The sequence below is a fragment of the Carassius auratus genome, chromosome 18, assembly GCF_003368295.1.
Source record: "Carassius auratus strain Wakin chromosome 18, ASM336829v1, whole genome shotgun sequence".
In the NCBI taxonomy this organism is placed as follows: Eukaryota; Metazoa; Chordata; class Actinopteri; order Cypriniformes; family Cyprinidae; genus Carassius; species Carassius auratus.
In genome coordinates this window covers 11,223,874-11,243,073 of record NC_039260.1, presented here as the reverse complement: position 1 = coordinate 11,243,073, position 19,200 = coordinate 11,223,874, and the positions used below count along the sequence as shown (strand labels likewise).

The following is a 19,200-nucleotide window of genomic DNA, read 5'->3' as shown; positions in this document are numbered from 1 at the left end:
CTAAAATGGGGTAACCCTCAAAGTGTAATTTAATATATATATATATATTTATATATATATATATATATATATATATATATATATATATATATATATATATATATATATATATATATCTGGTATGTATTAGCCATGAACATACAGTGTTTTTATATAACATGAGCAGGGTCATCCTTTGGTCCAGTGCTTTGAGGGGGCCTCATGATTTGAGAAATGATCAAAAGAAACCAACCCCCACCCCGGAATGTGATAGAAAACGGACCCACCCCAAAATTCCCTTGATCTATCGCTACTATAAAAACATCCTATAAGTTTCAGAACTCAAAACTTTCTCATTAGTCTCAAAACAGCTTATATTGAAGCCAGTCTACCAAAATGACAGGTTGTGGGATGTGCCACTTTATGGCATACTAGTGCGGCTAAACACCACCTCCGTCTAGAATAAGATCAACTCCTGCTACTACATCGCTGCCTGTTAAGCCCCGCCCATCAGTTCGTGAATGTATTGGAATTAATGAGGGTGGCAAACACAGGTCTATGCAGAAATCTAAAGATAAATATGGCTTTGAAGACAACAAGATGCTGTCCAGTGTCAACTTGAGGAGCTGGGTTTCTGAACTTTTTTGATTACATTTTAGGGTAGATGGAAGATGTAGCTTGGAGGGTATAAATTGTGGAATAAATTGTTTATTTTTGTTTTCTTTGCATAAAAAAGTATGTAAGAAAAGTAAACTCTAAATCCAAAATCATTGATCACAGTTTTGAGAATGAGTGTTTAATTTCTTTCTTATGGGTTTGATGGATCTTGTGTGATAGTTATCTTACGTCTTACATCTCCGAATGAGACATCAGACCATGACAGTCTCACTCCCAACTCGTCATATATTGATGATTGGTCAGGACACATTGGCGTTGCTTTTTGATGCACAGGGTACCCCTTAAGCATACTTTTTCACCGTGCAGGGTCCTCCATTGCTTTAAATAAGAAACCCTTAGCATCAATATGCTGAAACAAAAGACTTGTGATTAAATTATATATTGGGCAATAATATTGCCATTATTGCATACTGTATATGTTGGGGTGTGATTTTTCAATGTAAACAGTCACAAAAGTTTTATTTATATTTCACTGTTTACACATTTATGAACAGGTAACCCAACCCCTGCCCCTAATCCTACCATTTGTCAATAAAATACAATATATAACAGGCAGATACAACTACATCATAATTTATATATATATATAAAAAAAAAAAAATTAATATTCCAAGTCTTACTGTATGTGCTCCAATGAGAGTATGCATTTATCTAAAATTATTTTTCTTTAATACAAATGCATGAAAACCATTAAATTAAAACAAACAACTGAAAACTATGGAGGATCCTGTGCTTTGAAAAATGACCAAGCGTCAATATGTGACGAGTTGGGAGAGAGAGTGTGTTGATCAGACTTATGTTCATGTAAATTCATGTGCCTTAACATGTTAGTGATAAACTGAGCTCAAGGTTATCTGCATGAGTGCAGCTCTGCTGTAGTCATTTACATCTCTAATGGACTGTGGTAGAATGATATTTAAATAGAAAACAGCACTAATTACTGACTGTGCTTACACTGCAGTCCATTAACAGAAGAGGACGAGACAGTCAGTCCAAATCTGTGTGTGAACCTGCCTAAGGGTCCAAGTACTTTTAGGGGGTCACTGTATGCGGTTGATATGTTTATTTTTATTGGGTGTGTGGGGTTGCTAAGGAAAACTGATCTATGTTTGAACACCTTTACTCTTCACTGTTTTCATTCCTTTGTATTTAAGCCCAGATGATCTCATATGTTAGGCAAGTTGCCTTTCTTTCTGCAGTGCTTTGTGAGATAATGCACTATGTAACAGTATTCAAGATGAGGCAGGCTAGCAGTCTCTGCGGGAAACCTCTTGTACACCAGGGACAAAAGGGAGAGATAGATGAACAAATCTAATGTCTCATCAACCCTCGATGCACAACTCAAACTCTGTCAACAGCATTTGTTCATTACCACAGACAATAATTTTGACTAATTAAAAAAAGACAACAACATCATAGAAATACATTTAAATTGAAGTTAATAAAGACAGTTCCAGGGGTACACACAACACACAATTCTGAATATTTTTGTACAATACACAAAGTACATACTTTATTTTTTCAACATAAGCCTTTGTATTATTAGCTGTAAAGTTTAAATTGGACACCAGTGTAAAATTGTCATGACAACAGAATGTGTGAAGCTAAAAATAGATACAACACAAAGACCATCATATGATTCATAGGAATCTCATGATCATATGTAAACCACCAGTCAATTGTTTGGGGTCAGTAAGATTAAAAATAGGCTAAATAATAATACTAAATATGATTTTTAGATGCATAGATACATTCAAGTTAAGGACAGTAAAGGCATTTATAATGTTACAAAACTTTACTATTGCAGATAAATTATGTTCTTTTGAACTTTTTAATAATCTGTCGCGATATATCATGGTAATTCTGACAAACATATGTTGTGGCTTAAAATATTAAGCAGCACAACTATTTTCAACATTGATAAAAATAAAAAAATAAATATTTTTTAGGCAATAAATCAGCATATTAGAATGATTAATGAAGGATCGTGTGAAACTGAAGACTGGAGTAACGGCTGATGAAAATTCAGCTTTGCATCACAGGAATAAATTAGTTGTTAAAATATAATAAAATACAAAACAGTTATTTTATATTCTATTAATATTTTATAATATTATTGTTTTTACTGTATTTTTATCATATAATTGCTTTGGTGAGCATAAGAGAATTCTCTCAAAAGCATTAACAAATCTTTCTGATTGCAAACTTTCAAATGGTACTGTATAATGTTGTTTTATTTCTTTATTTTTATTATTAAAACACCTGTGTTTCACGTCTACTATTTTAAGTGCCTTACTACAACAAAAAGTTTTAGTTTGCTTAAAAAAAAAAAAAAAAAAAAAAAACAAGGGGCAAGTCAAATTAAGCACCACCACAAAACATTACATTTACATTTGAATCCTAAATTGTACAAAACCCTAAACATTCCTTTAAGAGCCTTTTGCGGACACATATCATCTGATAGCTTAGCAATGTCCTTTTGGGCAGGAAAAAATATGAGAAAGCTTTATGTAAACTGTATACACATATATGCATTACTTTGTCTGTTGCCCCCACAGGCAGGGAGAAATTAATAGAGCGAGTGCTCCTGTCCTCCATGCTGAACCCAGGTGAGCAGTGGCAGTCCTTCCGACATCACGGCCGCACATTCACTCTGGAATACCGCCTACGATTCCGCTGCGACAACAATTACTACGGCCCACTCTGCAACAAACTCTGTCGAGCACGAGATGACTTTTTTGGCCATTTCGACTGTGATCCTTCTGGTACTAAGGTGTGTAAGGAGGGCTGGACTGGAGCAGAGTGCAGACAGGGTGAGTGGCTTCAGCACATTGTCTTTATGTACTGTAGTCTAAAGGCTTTTCACACACAAATATAACTCATGATTGTTTAAAGGGTTAGTTCACCCAAAAATCCAACAAATCCAATCAGAGTTAAATTAAAACATGTCCCTCCAAGCTTTATAATGGCAGTGAATGGGTGTTAATATGCAATAGTGCAATAGAATAAGAATAAACTGTGTCCATCCATCATAAAAATTGCTCTACATGGTTCCGGGGGGTGAATAAAGGCCTCCAGTAGTGAATCCATGCTTTTTTCGTAAGAAAAAAAACTGTCATACACCTGTTCAAGGGAAAGTGCTTTTCATATGATATAGGATGTATGCGTAGCGCATGTGTCGGTGAGAAGTGACAAATGCAGAAGCAAAGAGGAGATAGCAAAACAAAATGCCGGTCACAAATTAGATGTACAAAACGACGATTTGTAAAGAAAAATGTTAGAGGATTTCGATTTAAGCCAAGAGAAGACTGGGTTTCCTTTGCTAAAGTAAGGAAACTTTGCTTCCTTTGCTTCTGTAAACAAATGTTGGTTTCCACGAGACTAGCATAGCTAGTCAAAAATACATTGATTCGTTACAGGAGTCCTTTACTCACCCACCGGAGTCATGAGGCACTTTATTTGTTTGATGAATGCACACAGTTTATTCTTATTCTAATGAATATCACCTATTCACTGCCATTATAAAGCTTGGAAGAGGAAGGACATTTTTTAACCCTTTCGCACGTTTTTAAAATATTCTAGCCGAGACCCCGGTGTGAGTTTTTCAGGCGATCGTTATTTTAGAGTGCACCGCCTTATTGTTTTCATGTTGACGCGTCATGCTTATACTGTGACCTGTTTTATTCAAAATATTCACAAACATGCTCACTATATTATGGTATATCTGATATTCCAATTTTGAAATATGTGCAAGTAAATATATGTGGTAATTGAAACACTTTTATATTGATTTTTTAATATGTTAGTTGATCTATACCAGGTGATGGGTGCCGCCCACAAATTTATCCTCTCCTTCCGAAGCAAATTGAATTAGGTCTACGGTATACTCTGAGAAGGGCAGAGTAAACTTTATAATTACCTTCACAATCTGTATATGATATCAGTAAAATCATGTAGTCAGATTATATTTGTAAGGGTCAATATAAGTTTCCATAGACAACAGCGTGTATTTTACAAACTGTAAATGTATGTTTTTGCTAGTACTTATGTGTATTTAAATGTCTGAAACAGAAAATAAGCATTATATGGTTGAAAACACTGAATATTTGTGATAATATGACCAGCGTTCAGCGCATACCATCCAGCCAAAGCGCGGAAGCGGATTTCAATTAAGCAGTTGATGACGTGAAGCACTGAAAGTTCTAATCACACCTGTGTGATCACACGCGTTAAAGGGTTAATATAACTCAGATTGGATTTGTCTGAAAGAAGAAAGTCATATACACCTAGGATGCCTCAAGGGTGAGTAAATCTTGCGTCAATTTTCATTTTTGGGTGAACTAGCCCTTTAAGTTCCACCCACCTTGGTTGCTCACTCAGACAATTTTTACAGAATGTTGTTTATAAAGTGTGACTTTCAGTAAAACAATGTCAAGAAGTGAAACTGATTAATTATCCCATTCTATTTTCCATTCTATTCTATTATTTTATAATGCAAATATACAGTAGGTGTTCTTATGTCTCACCATTTTCACAGCAAAAATGCGTTCTGTGTGAACCGGCGTTTACTCTGTCCTTACATGACAATTAGACCACAGGGTTATTTATTCACATGCTTTCCCAACATTCCATTGAGGCCAAATCCGTTTTCCAGCAGAGAAAGACTTAAGGGAGAAACGTCTCCCCTGAGATGATCAAGGAAGAGCCCTAATACTACCATATCCTAAATTAAAACATTCAGCTAGCACTATGTTAACAGCTGAGTTAGAGGAGCATCACATCATGACCTGTTGCATTTGGCAATTGATTATGTGTCCATATAAAAAAAAATCTAATTAAGTTGTGTGTAATGAAAATGATCCTGCACTTGTAAGATGTCTTTAGTGGATAATTGTAGTCATCACATCACTAATCTGAATCAATCTTCTGTTTGCATGTATGGTTATCCTTGTAGCTGTGTGTAAGCAGGGATGTCACTTGGAACACGGCTCCTGCGATCTGCCTGGAGATTGCAAGTGAGTCTGTTCAGATTTCAGAAATATCACACCCTCTCTACAAGCTCCACCAAACACTGATGCATGCCATTTTCAGCACCTACTTGCTTTCGTTTGTGTCTCTTTCTCACTTCCTGTCTGCTGTAACCAATTTCTCTCTCTGTAGATGTCATTATGGCTGGAGGGGTGAACTGTGCGATGAGTGCGAGACGTTTCCTGGGTGTGATCACGGCACTTGCACTGAACCCTGGAAGTGTGTGTGTGACACAAACTGGGGCGGCCTGCTCTGTGACAAAGGTGAGATGACAAGGAAATATGCTGGTGTGTGTGTGTGTGTGTGCAAAAATGGCTCTTCTTATTCTATCTTACGTGCAACACAACGATTTGCTTTTAAAGGGAAAAAAATATGTGGATGACACTTAGTTGTCCTTAGCTGTAGCTGTAATATATGCACATATTTAAAGACAGCAGACAGAAGCAGATTTCTACACTTTTCTCACACCCTGTTCACAATGGAAGAGATGATGCTTTATATATATATATATATATATATATATATATATATATATATATATATATATATATATAAACAGTAAAAAATGGACTTGTGTAAGCATTATTAAAATGTTTGAACAACTGTGACTGATTACCAAAAAAAATATTATTAAAATTAGTAGACCAAAGACCCAAAATATCACAAAATGGTTTCATCTGACAGTCAGAAATAATTTAAATATACATACCTTTCAAAAGTTTTGGGTTGTAAGATTTTTTTCATTTTTTTAAAGAAATATCTCATGTTCACCAAGGCAAAAATATCAAAAATACTATATAATGGTAATATTGTGAATTTTACTATCCAAAATAACTGTTTTCTATTTTAAGACATTTTAGAAATATATTTTCTGCAGATATTACTCCAGTCTACTATGATAAATGTTGAACACAGTTGTGTTGCTTAATAAATTGAATTTTATGATTATTTGCTGAAGAGAAAGTTTAAAAGAACAGTATTTGAAACAGAAATCCTTTTTATTTTCATTTAAAAAAAGTCTTTACTGTCACTTTTGACCAATTTAATGCATCTTTATTTCTTTCTTATATATATATATATATATATATATACTGTATATTTCAATGGCATTAATAAAATGAAAAGCGGACACTATATTTTATCACACATGCCCAAAAGTCAATAGATTAATTGATTCCAAGACATGCTAACCTCTTACTGACTAGGCAAGGTTTGTTGAAATAGATCCAGGTTAGCAGGGGTTTCGTCAGGGCTTTGTAGAGGTGTAAACCGATAGTCTCAGGTAAACAAAACAGGCTTTTGCCATTCAGCAGCTATGTGAATGGTACTATCACACCCTAACACACACAGAAATACACACACGAAGGACTATGTCTTGCAGAAAGATAAAGCGAGGTCATAAAACTATAGATACAAGCTTGATCTCAATGGCGTTCACATACAAACACATTTCCTCTAAACTCAGATCTCAGGAGCCAGTATGCAGGCTTCATCATTTTCCATCATAGCACTGGTTTTCATTTGTGTGTCTATTTGTATGTTGTGGTTATAATTCTTCCAGTTAAGCATGCTTGTTTATTGTGGGTAAATCTACAGGAAACAATCCATTTGAGTTTAACTCATCCCTTCAAGCATGACCTCGCAGGAATTCTTGGTTAGATTTTGTATGATTTATGATGTAAACTACATTCATACAAAGTCTGAGACGTCAAACTCAATTTGTGTCTAGACCAAACAGGCATTTTGTGTAACCCCATGAGTCTGAGCTTGAAATTATTGTTTAGAAAATCTTTTTCTTTCAAGCAACAGCTCCCAGTGGTACATGTAAATTTTAGTGCCATATGGATGGAAAGAGGGGTGAAAGTGCAGGTCACGTGTTCTTATTATCTTATAGATGTTGGTATATTTGTATCGCTGGAAGTGGTGGCATGTGGATCAGGATTGGATCCCGTCTGCTTTCACATAGCTTTTTGAGTTAGTTTCAAATTTAATAATAATAGTTCTTACAAATCATTTGTATAATATAATGATTTGTTTGTGTTTGTGGGTGTAGGTGTTTTTGTTTAATTCGAGCAAGAATACAGTCCTTTGAATCATGTGGTTTTAATTTGGCCAAGTTTGTTGGAGGGCTGTTTATTCTTCTTTTTAGCTGCAAGGAAACATTAAATGATGATAAATTTGCATTGGTTTTGTCCTTACCACAATTTAGTTTTTGATTTCTTATGTCAATATAAAACAACCCAGTGTATTACCAAAATGTGACATTTGGTGAAAGAATATTTACCAAGAAGAAATGTGTGACGAGACTTGATTTTATCCGGAATTGATTGGATCATGGAAAATGAAAATTTAGCAGTCACCGCTGTACAGATTGAGAGTAAAGTGGCTCTGCTGGTAAAGCACAATAATAAGTGTGTTCCATAGTTCATAATTTTTGCTCTTCATAACACAAAACAACACTACACTACACAACTAGGATTCTCACGACAGATCATTTCATCATGGCAAAATACTATTTCTAGTACTATTGAAAACTATTCAGTAAAGTGTTCGACCTATGTGAATGTACACCATTCAGATAAACCCTTTACAAAAGCACAGTTTTTTTTCTTAATGCATAAATGTTTTATATGAGCACCAATACAATACAATGAAATTTTCAGAAAAGTTCATATTGATTTAGGTTTTTTTTTTTTTTTTTTTTTGACTTGATTTTGCCTTTTTAAACCACATCAGTTTTAATATAATAAATTGACAGATTTTCCTAACCGCATAAACGTCTCTTTCTCTTTTGCATGCAGATCTGAATTATTGTGGTAACCATCAGCCATGCAAGAACGGGGGTACATGTACCAACACTGAACCCAACGAGTATCTGTGTGTGTGCCAGGAGGGTTTCCGTGGCCGCAGTTGTGACATCGGTGAGATGACTCTATAAAACACAACCATAAAGTCTGCCAACCCTGACAGACTATTACAAGCACACCTCAAAGATGTGCTGTGCGAGAATAAAATCTGCAGAATGTTATAGTCAAAGCTCACTCTTAGACGAAGCACGGCATGTTATCAGCTCTTATTTTTTGCTGTGCCACCCTGCATGAGTCTGACCAATTATCTCCTCAGAAATGATAATTTGAGTGTGTTAACGTGATCTCTGATGTAGCTCTGTGAGGTGTTGATAAGAGATAAATTTACAGCAACACTGCTCTGGAGTTTGAAGCATCAAGTGTAAGATGACAAATACAGACAACAACAGCCTAAAATACACACTCTTATTATTCAGTGTTGAAGTGATTCTTTTCTGCTCCAAACAAATACTAGCTATACAGTAAGCACTTTTGATACAGGTGGTGATAGCACAGGATATAAGACACAGATGTGATGGGGATTGTAAGCGTGTATCATTTCCTCTGATTCCATTTACAGTGGAGCACGCCTGTCTCTCCTCTCCATGTGAGAATGGTGGAACATGTGTTGAAGACCCAACAGGCTTTAGCTGCGTGTGTGCGCCGGGCTGGACGGGACCTTCCTGTGCCTCCGGTAGTTAAGCATATAAACGCACACACACCTCCACAGACTGCAATCAGCACCAATCAAAGGCAGCTGCTATTTCCTCTACTGCTGCAGCCAATTTTAGTCAGATCTCCACCAAAATAATGCTCCTTAACTGGAGCATGAACAATCAGCAATCACACAAACGCACATCTAGGATGCACAGGTGATAATGTGTCTCAGAGATCAGGTTGTAAGAGCTACTCAGGTTTGAGGACATTGGTTGACTGTTTTAAGACCAGTGCAGCGTTTTTACATGGTCCTGTCAGTTTAGACATGGCCTAATTCATTAAGTGAATTAAGGCTGACACTAATACACCCCAAAAATGGCCTGTTTTTAAATTGATGGAACACAAACTATTTTTAAGACTCAACAGTATTAGTGGTAAAAATGTGTTTAGTATGCAAGGAGACCTGGCTTTAAATTGCAATCTAATAAATGCATTTAATAAAGTAAAACGGTTTGTTGAAAGATTTTGGCATTTTCAAAAATGTTTCACAGGGATAAATCCATTCAAGTTTTGGTTGACATGAGAGCAGATACATGAAAGACATTTCAGTTTAAAGCAAAATCGTTTTAGAATGTGGGATTAGAAGGAACTGACTTAGAAGTGATTTAGATGTAAATCACCAGTTTTTAAAACAATAACAAAGCAACTTAGTTATCCAAGACATACTGTATAAGGGACAAGAAAGATGTGAAGACAGATAGACAGACAGATAGATAGACAGAAACAGACAGACAGACAGAGATAGATAGACAGAGGCAGACAGAGAGATAGACAGAGACAGACAGATAGGCAGAGATAGAGACAGACAGAGAGATAGATAGATAGACAGACAGACAGACAGAGATAGACAGAGACAGACAGACAGACAGATATATAGACAGAGACAGACAGACAGATAGACAGAGACAGACAGACAGATTAACAGAGATAGACAGAGACATGCAGACAGACAGATATATAGACAGAGACAGACAGACAGGCAGACAGATAGATAGACAGAGAAAGACAGAAAGATAGACAGAGATAGACAGAGACAGACAGACAGAGACAGACAGATAGATAGAGACGATTATATTATATTGATCACAACAGCAGCAAGATATGTATCAGCCTGTCACAAACTAAGACTGTCAGCCAGTGGACAAAACTGAAGCAAGAGCATTTCTTACATGTACTGTTATGCATAAGTTATTATTATTATTTATTTTATTTAATTTTTTTGTTATTTGTTGTTGTCTTTTACTTGTTTCTCATTTGAAGAAAAAAGGAGAAAGTATACATATACTTAATTATTTTACGAATCTGTTTTTGTTTTATGTATTATATAATTGTTTATTCCTTATTCATGTAATGTACAATGCTTTGGCAATACTGTGCAAGTCATGCCAATAAAGCTCATTTGAATTTGAATTTGATAGAGACGGACAGACAGACAGACAGAGATAGACAGAGATAGACAGAGATAGACAGATAGACAGATAGACAGAGGCAGACAGAGATAGACAGAGATAGATAGAGGCAGACAGACAGACAGACAGACAGACAGACAGATAGATAGATAGATAGATAGATAGATAGATAGATAGATAGATAGATAGATACAGACAGAGATAGACAGAGACAGACAGACAGACAGACAGACAGACAGACACAGAAAGACAGATAGCTAGACAGAGACAGACAGACAGATAGCTAGACAGACGGATGGATGAATGGATGATCAGATGGACAAACTGACAAGAAGATAGATGGCTAGATATGAGAATAGATTGGATGGACAGACAGATGGAAAGATGATAAATACAAAGATAGATAGATAGATAGATAGATAGATAGATAGATAGATAGATAGATAGATAGATAGATAGATAGGCAGACAGAAGAATGGATAGATACAAGGGATGGACAGACGAATGGATGAACAGAAGGAGGACGGACGGAAACAGTGGAATGGATGGAATGCTGGACAGATAAAAAGATAGATAGATAGACAGACAGATAGATAGATAGATGATAGCAGGATAGTTAGGCAGACAGGAAGATGGGTATATACAGTTGATGGATGGATGGATGGATGGACAGATCAGTAAATTTAAAGGCAGTAAAATCACATGATGATACAGAACAAGTTCTTTTGGTCTGCAGCAGTGTTGCAGTGTGACTCCAATCCTTGTGGGCGTGGAGCCACGTGTCAAGAGACGACGCAGGGTTTCCAGTGTGTGTGTCCTCCATTCTGGACCGGCAGAACCTGCCAGCTCGGTAAGCATTAAAAAACTCTTACTCTTCACCTGTCCTGAGCTGTTCATACATGTCCACACATGCCTAACTCGGCCTTACGCTCGTACCCATCCACAGCCTCACCTGACGAAACCTGCCTCTACCTGCCTAAACTTGTCAGAGTCTGTTTTTACCTGTCTGCAATGTGAACACTTGTTCATTCTTGTTTATGCCGGGTTCCTCACCTCGCTCTCTGGGTATATGGACTAGAAAGTCACCATGTAAAAATATTACAGAAACCATGAGACCACCACCATGTTTGCCATTTGAAACCACCGAATCATACTCAGCTTTCTGGGGAAAGTAAACACACCTTATGTTTATAAATTCCATATCAGCACAAGCCACATTGAAATGATTCAGCAGCATCAGTGCTCCACCGACCATTATCCGTTAAACCACATCAGACAATTTCATGCTACAGTGTGCAGTGGATTTAATTGCTGACTGAAGAGGACCTGTGGTTGGGTCTGTCGCTGATGTTTGTTGACTGCTGGGAGAGTTTCTCTCACACTCCATTGCCCCGGGGCCCAAATCAGCTGTGGCTCTCTGGAGTGTATCAGTCTCTCTGAACTGTTGATGCTCTGTGAAATGCAGTCATGTGTCAAAGTGACTCCTCAGAAAACAGCCGTTAGCATCAGCACAAAGAGATTTGTCTTTGAGAGTGAGATGTGTGTTTTAACGGAGCCGTACAGAGATGGCAGCTGTGGATAGAAGCAATATTTACTAAAGTATTTTATTAGGAACAATTTAAGTGAAAACCTAAAGGTCAGATTGTCCTAATTACTAAAAATATACAATCACACTCAAAGGTTTAGGGTCAGTAATATATATATATATATATATATATATATATATATATAAATTTATAATTGTGAATTAAATGCATTCAATTGATCAGAAGTGACAGTAAAGAACACAGTTCTTTTGAAGTTTATATTCGTCAAAGAATACTGAATAAAATGCATCAGTTATCACAATGATGTTTCCGTTACTGTTTTAAACATGGTTAGTAATCAAGTCAGTATATCAGAATCTAAATGGCCATGAGACACTGAAGACTGGAGTCATAACTGCTGAAAATTCAGCTTTGTCATCACAGAAATACAGTGTATTTTAAAATATATTAAAACAGAGAACAGTTATTTTATAATTTAATATTATTTAAAAATATTCGTTTGCTTTATTTTTTTTTTTTTCAAACTTTTTTAAAAACATTCAAAATCTTAACAAACCCAAACGTTTCAGTGGTAGTGTATATCATTATTATTACTACAAAAATTTGCTTGGATGAGCTATGTTGATGCATATGCCTGCATATTAACTGAAATGTTTGTTAATTTGTCAAGCTAATTATTTTTTATTTAATTTTAGCCACAAGTTTGGCCAATTAACTCTTATTTGTATTCATTAATTATAATTAACATGCAATTATTTATTGAACTCTACTTAATTTTGTACCAATTGAATCTTTTAACCATAGTAAAGTCACTCCCGGCTACCTATTATTTTTCTTTCTTTCTTTTTAAATACCATGTGAAACCTCATTATATGCACATTAAATTTTTTGAGGAAATAAAAATGTTTTGTACATAAAATATCTTGTCAGTTCAGAAAAAAAGGCAAAAATGTGTGTTTAATATTACTCTCACTTCATTAGTTATACTGTAAATTGTTGAGTGCATGGCAGTGTGGGATACATGTACCCAGCTCATTATGTTCTGTTGTATCCTGCACAATTTGGCAAATAAAAGGTCATCTGGGTATTGCATTTCATGAAATTTGCATACTATGCCAATTATACTTATGTACTGCAAAAATGGTAGTATGGTGTGTTAAATATAGCTTACTTCATCACTATGGTTTCTTCCTCTTCCTCAGACACTAATGAATGTGAGACTGGTGTGTGCGTCAATGCCCGTTCCTGCCGAAACCTGATTGGAGGATATTTGTGTGACTGCCTTCCCGGTTGGTCGGGACCAAACTGTGACATCCGTGAGTATTAGATATGGTTTTCACAGAACCAGAAAAAACAAAACAAAACAACAAACAACATGATTTAGCTTTAAATCAAACATGACAGTTCCAGTGCTGGTGGGAAATGACTTCAGGGTGAACTGGATGTGAGTTTGTTCCCACCGCGGTCTGCTCACACAATCATTGTAGATTCATACTTTATTGATGAATGTAGTTAGCTAGTCTCTTTCTTCAGTGAAACTTGTGGGTTTCCACTTGGTTGGCTATTGATTTTTTAAAATATCATCTATTCAACAGGGAACAGTAGCTGCCAGGGCTTTTGTCTGAACGGAGGACACTGTAAGGTAAGAAGTGATTCACCTCGATAAGCTTACTTGCACTTTCAGGATGTGAAGTTTCTTTGACATTTAAGCAGTAGTCTTTCAGTACAGCTAACCTGTGTGTGCTATGTGCAGGACTCTCAGTGTGTGTGTTTGCCGGGTTTCTCTGGTAAACTGTGCCAGGCAGCAGTAAACGCCTGTGACAGCAGCCCTTGTGTAAATGGAGGGCAGTGTGTGGAGCGTCAGGGTGGCAGAGACATGTTCTGCAGCTGCCCGCTGGGATACACTGGCACCTACTGTGAGGTGAGATCTTGCTGCTTTTTCTTCACCACATTATAAGCAGTTCTTTCAGCGGAAAAGGCTTAACATCCACATGAACTGGAAGCTGGAAGCGACTGACATCAGTAATTTGGCGAATTCCAGAGTGAAATGTCAAACTGAATGTAGTATTGGTTAACTCCGCAGTGTTGTGATACCTCATATTCACAAAGCATCAGTGATGAGGGAATGCACCTGAGAAACCATTTAGAGAGGAGAAATCAATCTAAAATATTGGTAACTTCCTAAATAATACAATTACAGTGCATCTACTAATAATGAAAAATAAAGAAATGTTTTTTTACTGATGCAAGTATGTTAGAAACAATGACAACTTTTATCCAATGCACACTTATTTATTTTTTATTTTATTTTTTTATTATACATAAGGTAAACATATAACACAACAACAGAACACACACACACAAAAAAAACAGCAACGACAAATAATAATAGTAATATGTAGAAGTATTAAATAGTATTTAAATAGTAATAGCATGTATGATAATAATGATAATTATATTTAGTGGTGACGGTGATGTTGATATTGATAAAATCAATAATAACAATAATAATAATAACAACATTTATATCAATAATAATAGCAACAATAATAACAGTAATAATAGTAATACTAAATTTGGTGATGATAATAATATTTTGTATTGAAAGTACACTTGCAATAGTTATATCAATATTAATATAATAACAACAACAATAGTAATAATAATAATAATAGTAATATAATAGTAATAGAGTAATACAAAAAAATATATATACTTATAGTAATGCTAAGGATGGCGATTATGATAACACTTTTATCATATGGCACAGTGATATCAATAATAATTATTGTGGTAATAATGATAATAATAACAATAATAATAATAATAATAATAATAATGCACACTTATTTAAATCAATGCATCAAATTATTAACTTTTAGGCCGATGCACTGAAAAAAATAGACAATTATGCTATGGTTTACTCATCTTGTAGTTTTAAGGCTTGAGATTCATTGTAATTGCTTGGAAAACAGGCAGAGGCATATATTTGCATACTGAATATTAATGGTAATTATAATTCTTGCATCTATGTAGTCATCTATAGCTACACCTAAAATTTGATCATTACCATTTCGATTTTACTGCCTTCCAAATGCTAACTTTGCATGGAAATGCAAATCTAATTAGTAAATTTGTGATTTGTGTATAGTTTCTAAATCAATCAGTATTAAGACTCAATCAGTATAAACCCAGAAAATCTTATATTTTAGGTAGAACTTGATCATTGTAATCCCAACCCCTGCCCCAAGGGGGTGCCATGCCATAGTACAGAAGGGGGCTACAAGTGCACATGTCCTGAGGGTTACTTTGGAAATGATTGCCAGAGCCTGAAGGATCCATGCCATGAACCCCACTGCCAAGGTTAGGAGCATAAATATTGAGCATGAAAAGTTGACTTGCACTTCTTCAGCATGATCTTTGCCTCTCTTCTTTATATTCAGGTGCAGTGTCAGACCCAGGTGGAGGTGGGTTCAGTGTTTATATGGTGTTGGTGGGGGTATTTGCCCTGCTTGTGGCAGGCAGCTGCTCTGTGTGTGCTCTACTGCTGTCCCGCCTGCACCGCCGCCACCGGACCAAAGCGCAGTTACGTACTTCAGCACCTGAGGACAACGCCATCAACAACCAGCGGCAGTTCTGCACTCTCATCCGTAACCTCGACCACAGCGTGGCCCTGCTGCCTCCTGCCCAAACGGTGCCCACCTCAGTGCCCACTGTGCCCATGCCAGTGCTCTGCAGTGAAGAGATTGAGCTTACACATCCCTCACCTGCGCCCTCTCCAGCTCTAAAACAAGCCCACGGGCCCAAGCTGGACATTTGCAACCGCGAACGGGAAAAACTAAACCGTTTCCACTATGCAGAGAACCAGGAACTGGAGGTGTGACCGCACTTTGACTGCTGGGAAGGAACCTGACTTCTTAGTTCGGAGGATCTGTCGTGGTTGATGCCTCTGCTGGTGAACCTTGACCTCGGAGTTATAGAGATCTGAGGGGGTTGAAACTGGGAAGGGAATTTTGGCACAGTCACGGGCTGAAGAAACTGACAGACAGGGTCCAAAATTTTAACACACTTGCCAATGGTGGGTAAACTGAGAATATTTAATAGCCATAAACCTTTTTAATCAGTCATGACACTGTATTTATTTTCATGAAATTCCTTTATTCTAATAGAATATGTTTTTAGATATACGTTTTCCCATTTGTATTATTTAACTTTTTTTTCATGAGATGATACTGCACATAAAAATCTAAAGTTACAAAATATGTGACCCTGGAGCACAAAACCAGTCATAAGTAACTCAAGTATATTTGTAGCAATAGCCAAAATACATTGTATGGGTCAAAATTACTGATTTTTAAGTATTATGATTATTAAGTAAAAATCTAATTCCATGAAGATATTTTGTACATTTCCTACTGTAAATATATAATAACATAATTTTTGATTAGTAATATTCACAGCTAAGAACTTCTTTGGACAACTTTAAAGGTGATTTTCTCAGTTTTTCGATTTTTTTTGCACCCTCAGATTCCAGATTCAACAAAGCATGCTAACAAAGCATACATCAATGGAAACCTTGTACCGTATTTTCCGGACTATAAGTCACACTTTTTTTCATAGTTTGCCCGACTTATTTATCAAAATTAATTTGACATGAACCAAGAGAAAAACATTACCGTCGACAGCCGCCAGAGGGCGCTCTATGTGGCTCATTGCTCCTGTAGTGTACACTGAGCAGCATAGAGCGCCCTTTGGCGGCTGTCGACGGTAAAGTTTTTCTCGTGGTTCTTGGTTCTAGATAAATGCGATTTATAGTCCAGTGCGACTTACATATGTTTTTTTCCTCATCATGACGTATTTTTGGACTGATGCGACTTATACTCAGGTGCGACTTATAGTCCGAAAAATAAGGTATGTAGAAATCTCAGTTTCAGACAATTAACCCTATTACTGGTTTTGTGGTCAAGGGCCATATATAGCATCACAAAATTTTGGTCATTTCATAAATTGCGTTTTTGAGGCTTATTTTTTAGACCGTTTGATTTTAATCGCTCACGTAATTTCCATCAGTTTAAAATATTTACATTATTTACCCCCACATTTTGCACTTGGCAAGCATTAATTGTGGACCCTGTCTGGTTCCTTGAAAAATGTGTTTGAAAGAAAAGCAAGTGTTTTTAAGGCCAGCAATTCAACTTCTTTGAATTCTGGATATTTAATTGTGTTTTCTTGTGTTTACATTTGTGCCCAATATATTTGTACACATTTGTTTGATTGTTAGTGTGCGAGTGTTTGTGAGCTTGTAAGTCTATATGTATGACTGTGTTTGCCATAAATTTCCACAAAGCCATGCACATTATTGGAACTCCCTGATTTTTTATTTTTTTTTACTCATGTAAAAACAGTATATTAGTGTCTGTGATTGACATTTGAAGGAATTATGGCGAAAGATAGCACCACCGACTGAAAAAGTGCCAGCTGACATCTTTAAAAATTGTCATGTTGGAGATGTACAAGATGTATGATTTTTATATTTTACTTGGATGTATATAGCGCCATTGTACATATTTTGTACATAATGTTTTTTTTTTGCCATTTTTCTATGCCGACTACTTGCAAAATATCCCCACTTTAATTTCCTGGTTTCACTATTTCCACTCAAGATGGTATTTGCCACAAGATCAAAAATTTAAGTGGAATTAAAGTGCATTTATTAACCAAAGCATGTGTTTCAGTGCGTGTATGCTGTACAGCATTTAGTATATCGGGGTGTGTGTGTGTGTGTTTGGTAATCTTGTTCTGTATTACTGATGCTTCTTTATTGTCTAATTGCCATTTGGTAAGCTGTGTGAAGTAAATAAAAGGAAATTTGGTCACAGTGTCCTGCTCCTAACAGCAGTTTACTATATGTGTCAGTGAGTCAGTGTTCACTTTCATGTTCACTACCAATATTATAGCGCCAATTCTTTTATTTTCTTTGTTCCAGTCTGCTACTTAGCATTAGTATGTCCGATTTAACACAATACTTTTTGCTTAGTTACTTAAATTCAATGAACTGTTTATGGATTCATCACTCAAATGTGGTACTTAAAAAAACAAACAAAAAAGTAGTCAGAAATTGTATAAGTTAAATTACAAATACGTTAAACAATTTGACTCAGTTTAAAGTTTAAGTATCTAATCCAACATAAAAATGAATTGTACAATCAACCTATATATTTATAAATAAATTAATACTTAGTATTTAAAAAAAAGAAAAAAGCAATTGTTTACATAAACATCAAATGATTGACATCAAAGGCATTTTTGAAATCACAGAAAGATTTAAATCATGATACTTATTTTTAAATCTACATGAAATTGTTGTAAAAATGTATTTCCTTGCAAATGTAAATATTTCGTTTTAACAGAACAACAAAATAACACTTGCAGTACATAAAGTTTTACACAATCACTTATCACCACTTTAAATCACTTTAGTGATTTTAAATTAGATTTTTTCTCTTTTTAATTATCGTGATAAATGTTATCACTAAACTAAGTAAAAACAGTCAAATGGTCTAACACTTCGTGAAACGGTAACACAAACAAAAAATTAAAATACAAACATGTATTTTTGAATTTGTTTTTGCAAATTGGTCCAAATAAGCAATACACTATCCTCACTACTCACCAAGGTGAAAAGGATACAGACATAAAACGTGTACTAATGTGCATTATAGTCTATTAGCATATAGGTAAAGTGAGTCAGAGGTCAGCAGAAAGTGAGAGTGCCAGACTCGTGGGTATGACAAATGTGACTTTGACCTCTTACAGACAGGGAATGGGCGGATATAACTTCTACCTTCCTGTTCCCACCCGTCCGTGAGGAAATGTAGGAAGTTCAGTTCTCTTAAAACACATAAATGAGCACACTGTCTTCTGCACACTGACAGGGACAAAGCAGGGACCCCCTCCCTCCACACTTGCTGTGTCACAGGATACCCAGCCCTCCCC

The 19,200-nt window shown here is 35.9% G+C and overlaps 1 protein-coding gene across 2 annotated transcripts in view; it reads left to right on the top strand.

Moving 5' to 3' along the window:
* LOC113118443 (protein jagged-1b-like) overlaps window positions 1-18,099 on the top strand; it is a 54,221-nt gene extending 36,122 nt beyond the window's left edge. The window contains exons 4-14 of one of the 2 annotated variants that reach the window (XM_026287605.1): window positions 3,216-3,470; window positions 5,612-5,672; window positions 5,818-5,948; window positions 8,487-8,606; window positions 9,112-9,225; window positions 11,397-11,507; window positions 13,407-13,520; window positions 13,800-13,846; window positions 13,958-14,125; window positions 15,417-15,567; window positions 15,648-18,099. In XM_026287605.1, the coding sequence (XP_026143390.1) occupies window positions 3,216-3,470; window positions 5,612-5,672; window positions 5,818-5,948; window positions 8,487-8,606; window positions 9,112-9,225; window positions 11,397-11,507; window positions 13,407-13,520; window positions 13,800-13,846; window positions 13,958-14,125; window positions 15,417-15,567; window positions 15,648-16,087 (1,712 nt within the window). In that variant the 3' untranslated portion in view covers window positions 16,088-18,099. Of the gene's footprint in view, window positions 1-3,215; window positions 3,471-5,611; window positions 5,673-5,817; window positions 5,949-8,486; window positions 8,607-9,111; window positions 9,226-11,393; window positions 11,508-13,406; window positions 13,521-13,799; window positions 13,847-13,957; window positions 14,126-15,416; window positions 15,568-15,647 lie in introns of both variants that reach the window. The other variant, XM_026287604.1, reaches the window with a different exon arrangement.
* Window positions 18,100-19,200: the final 1,101 nt, after the last annotated feature.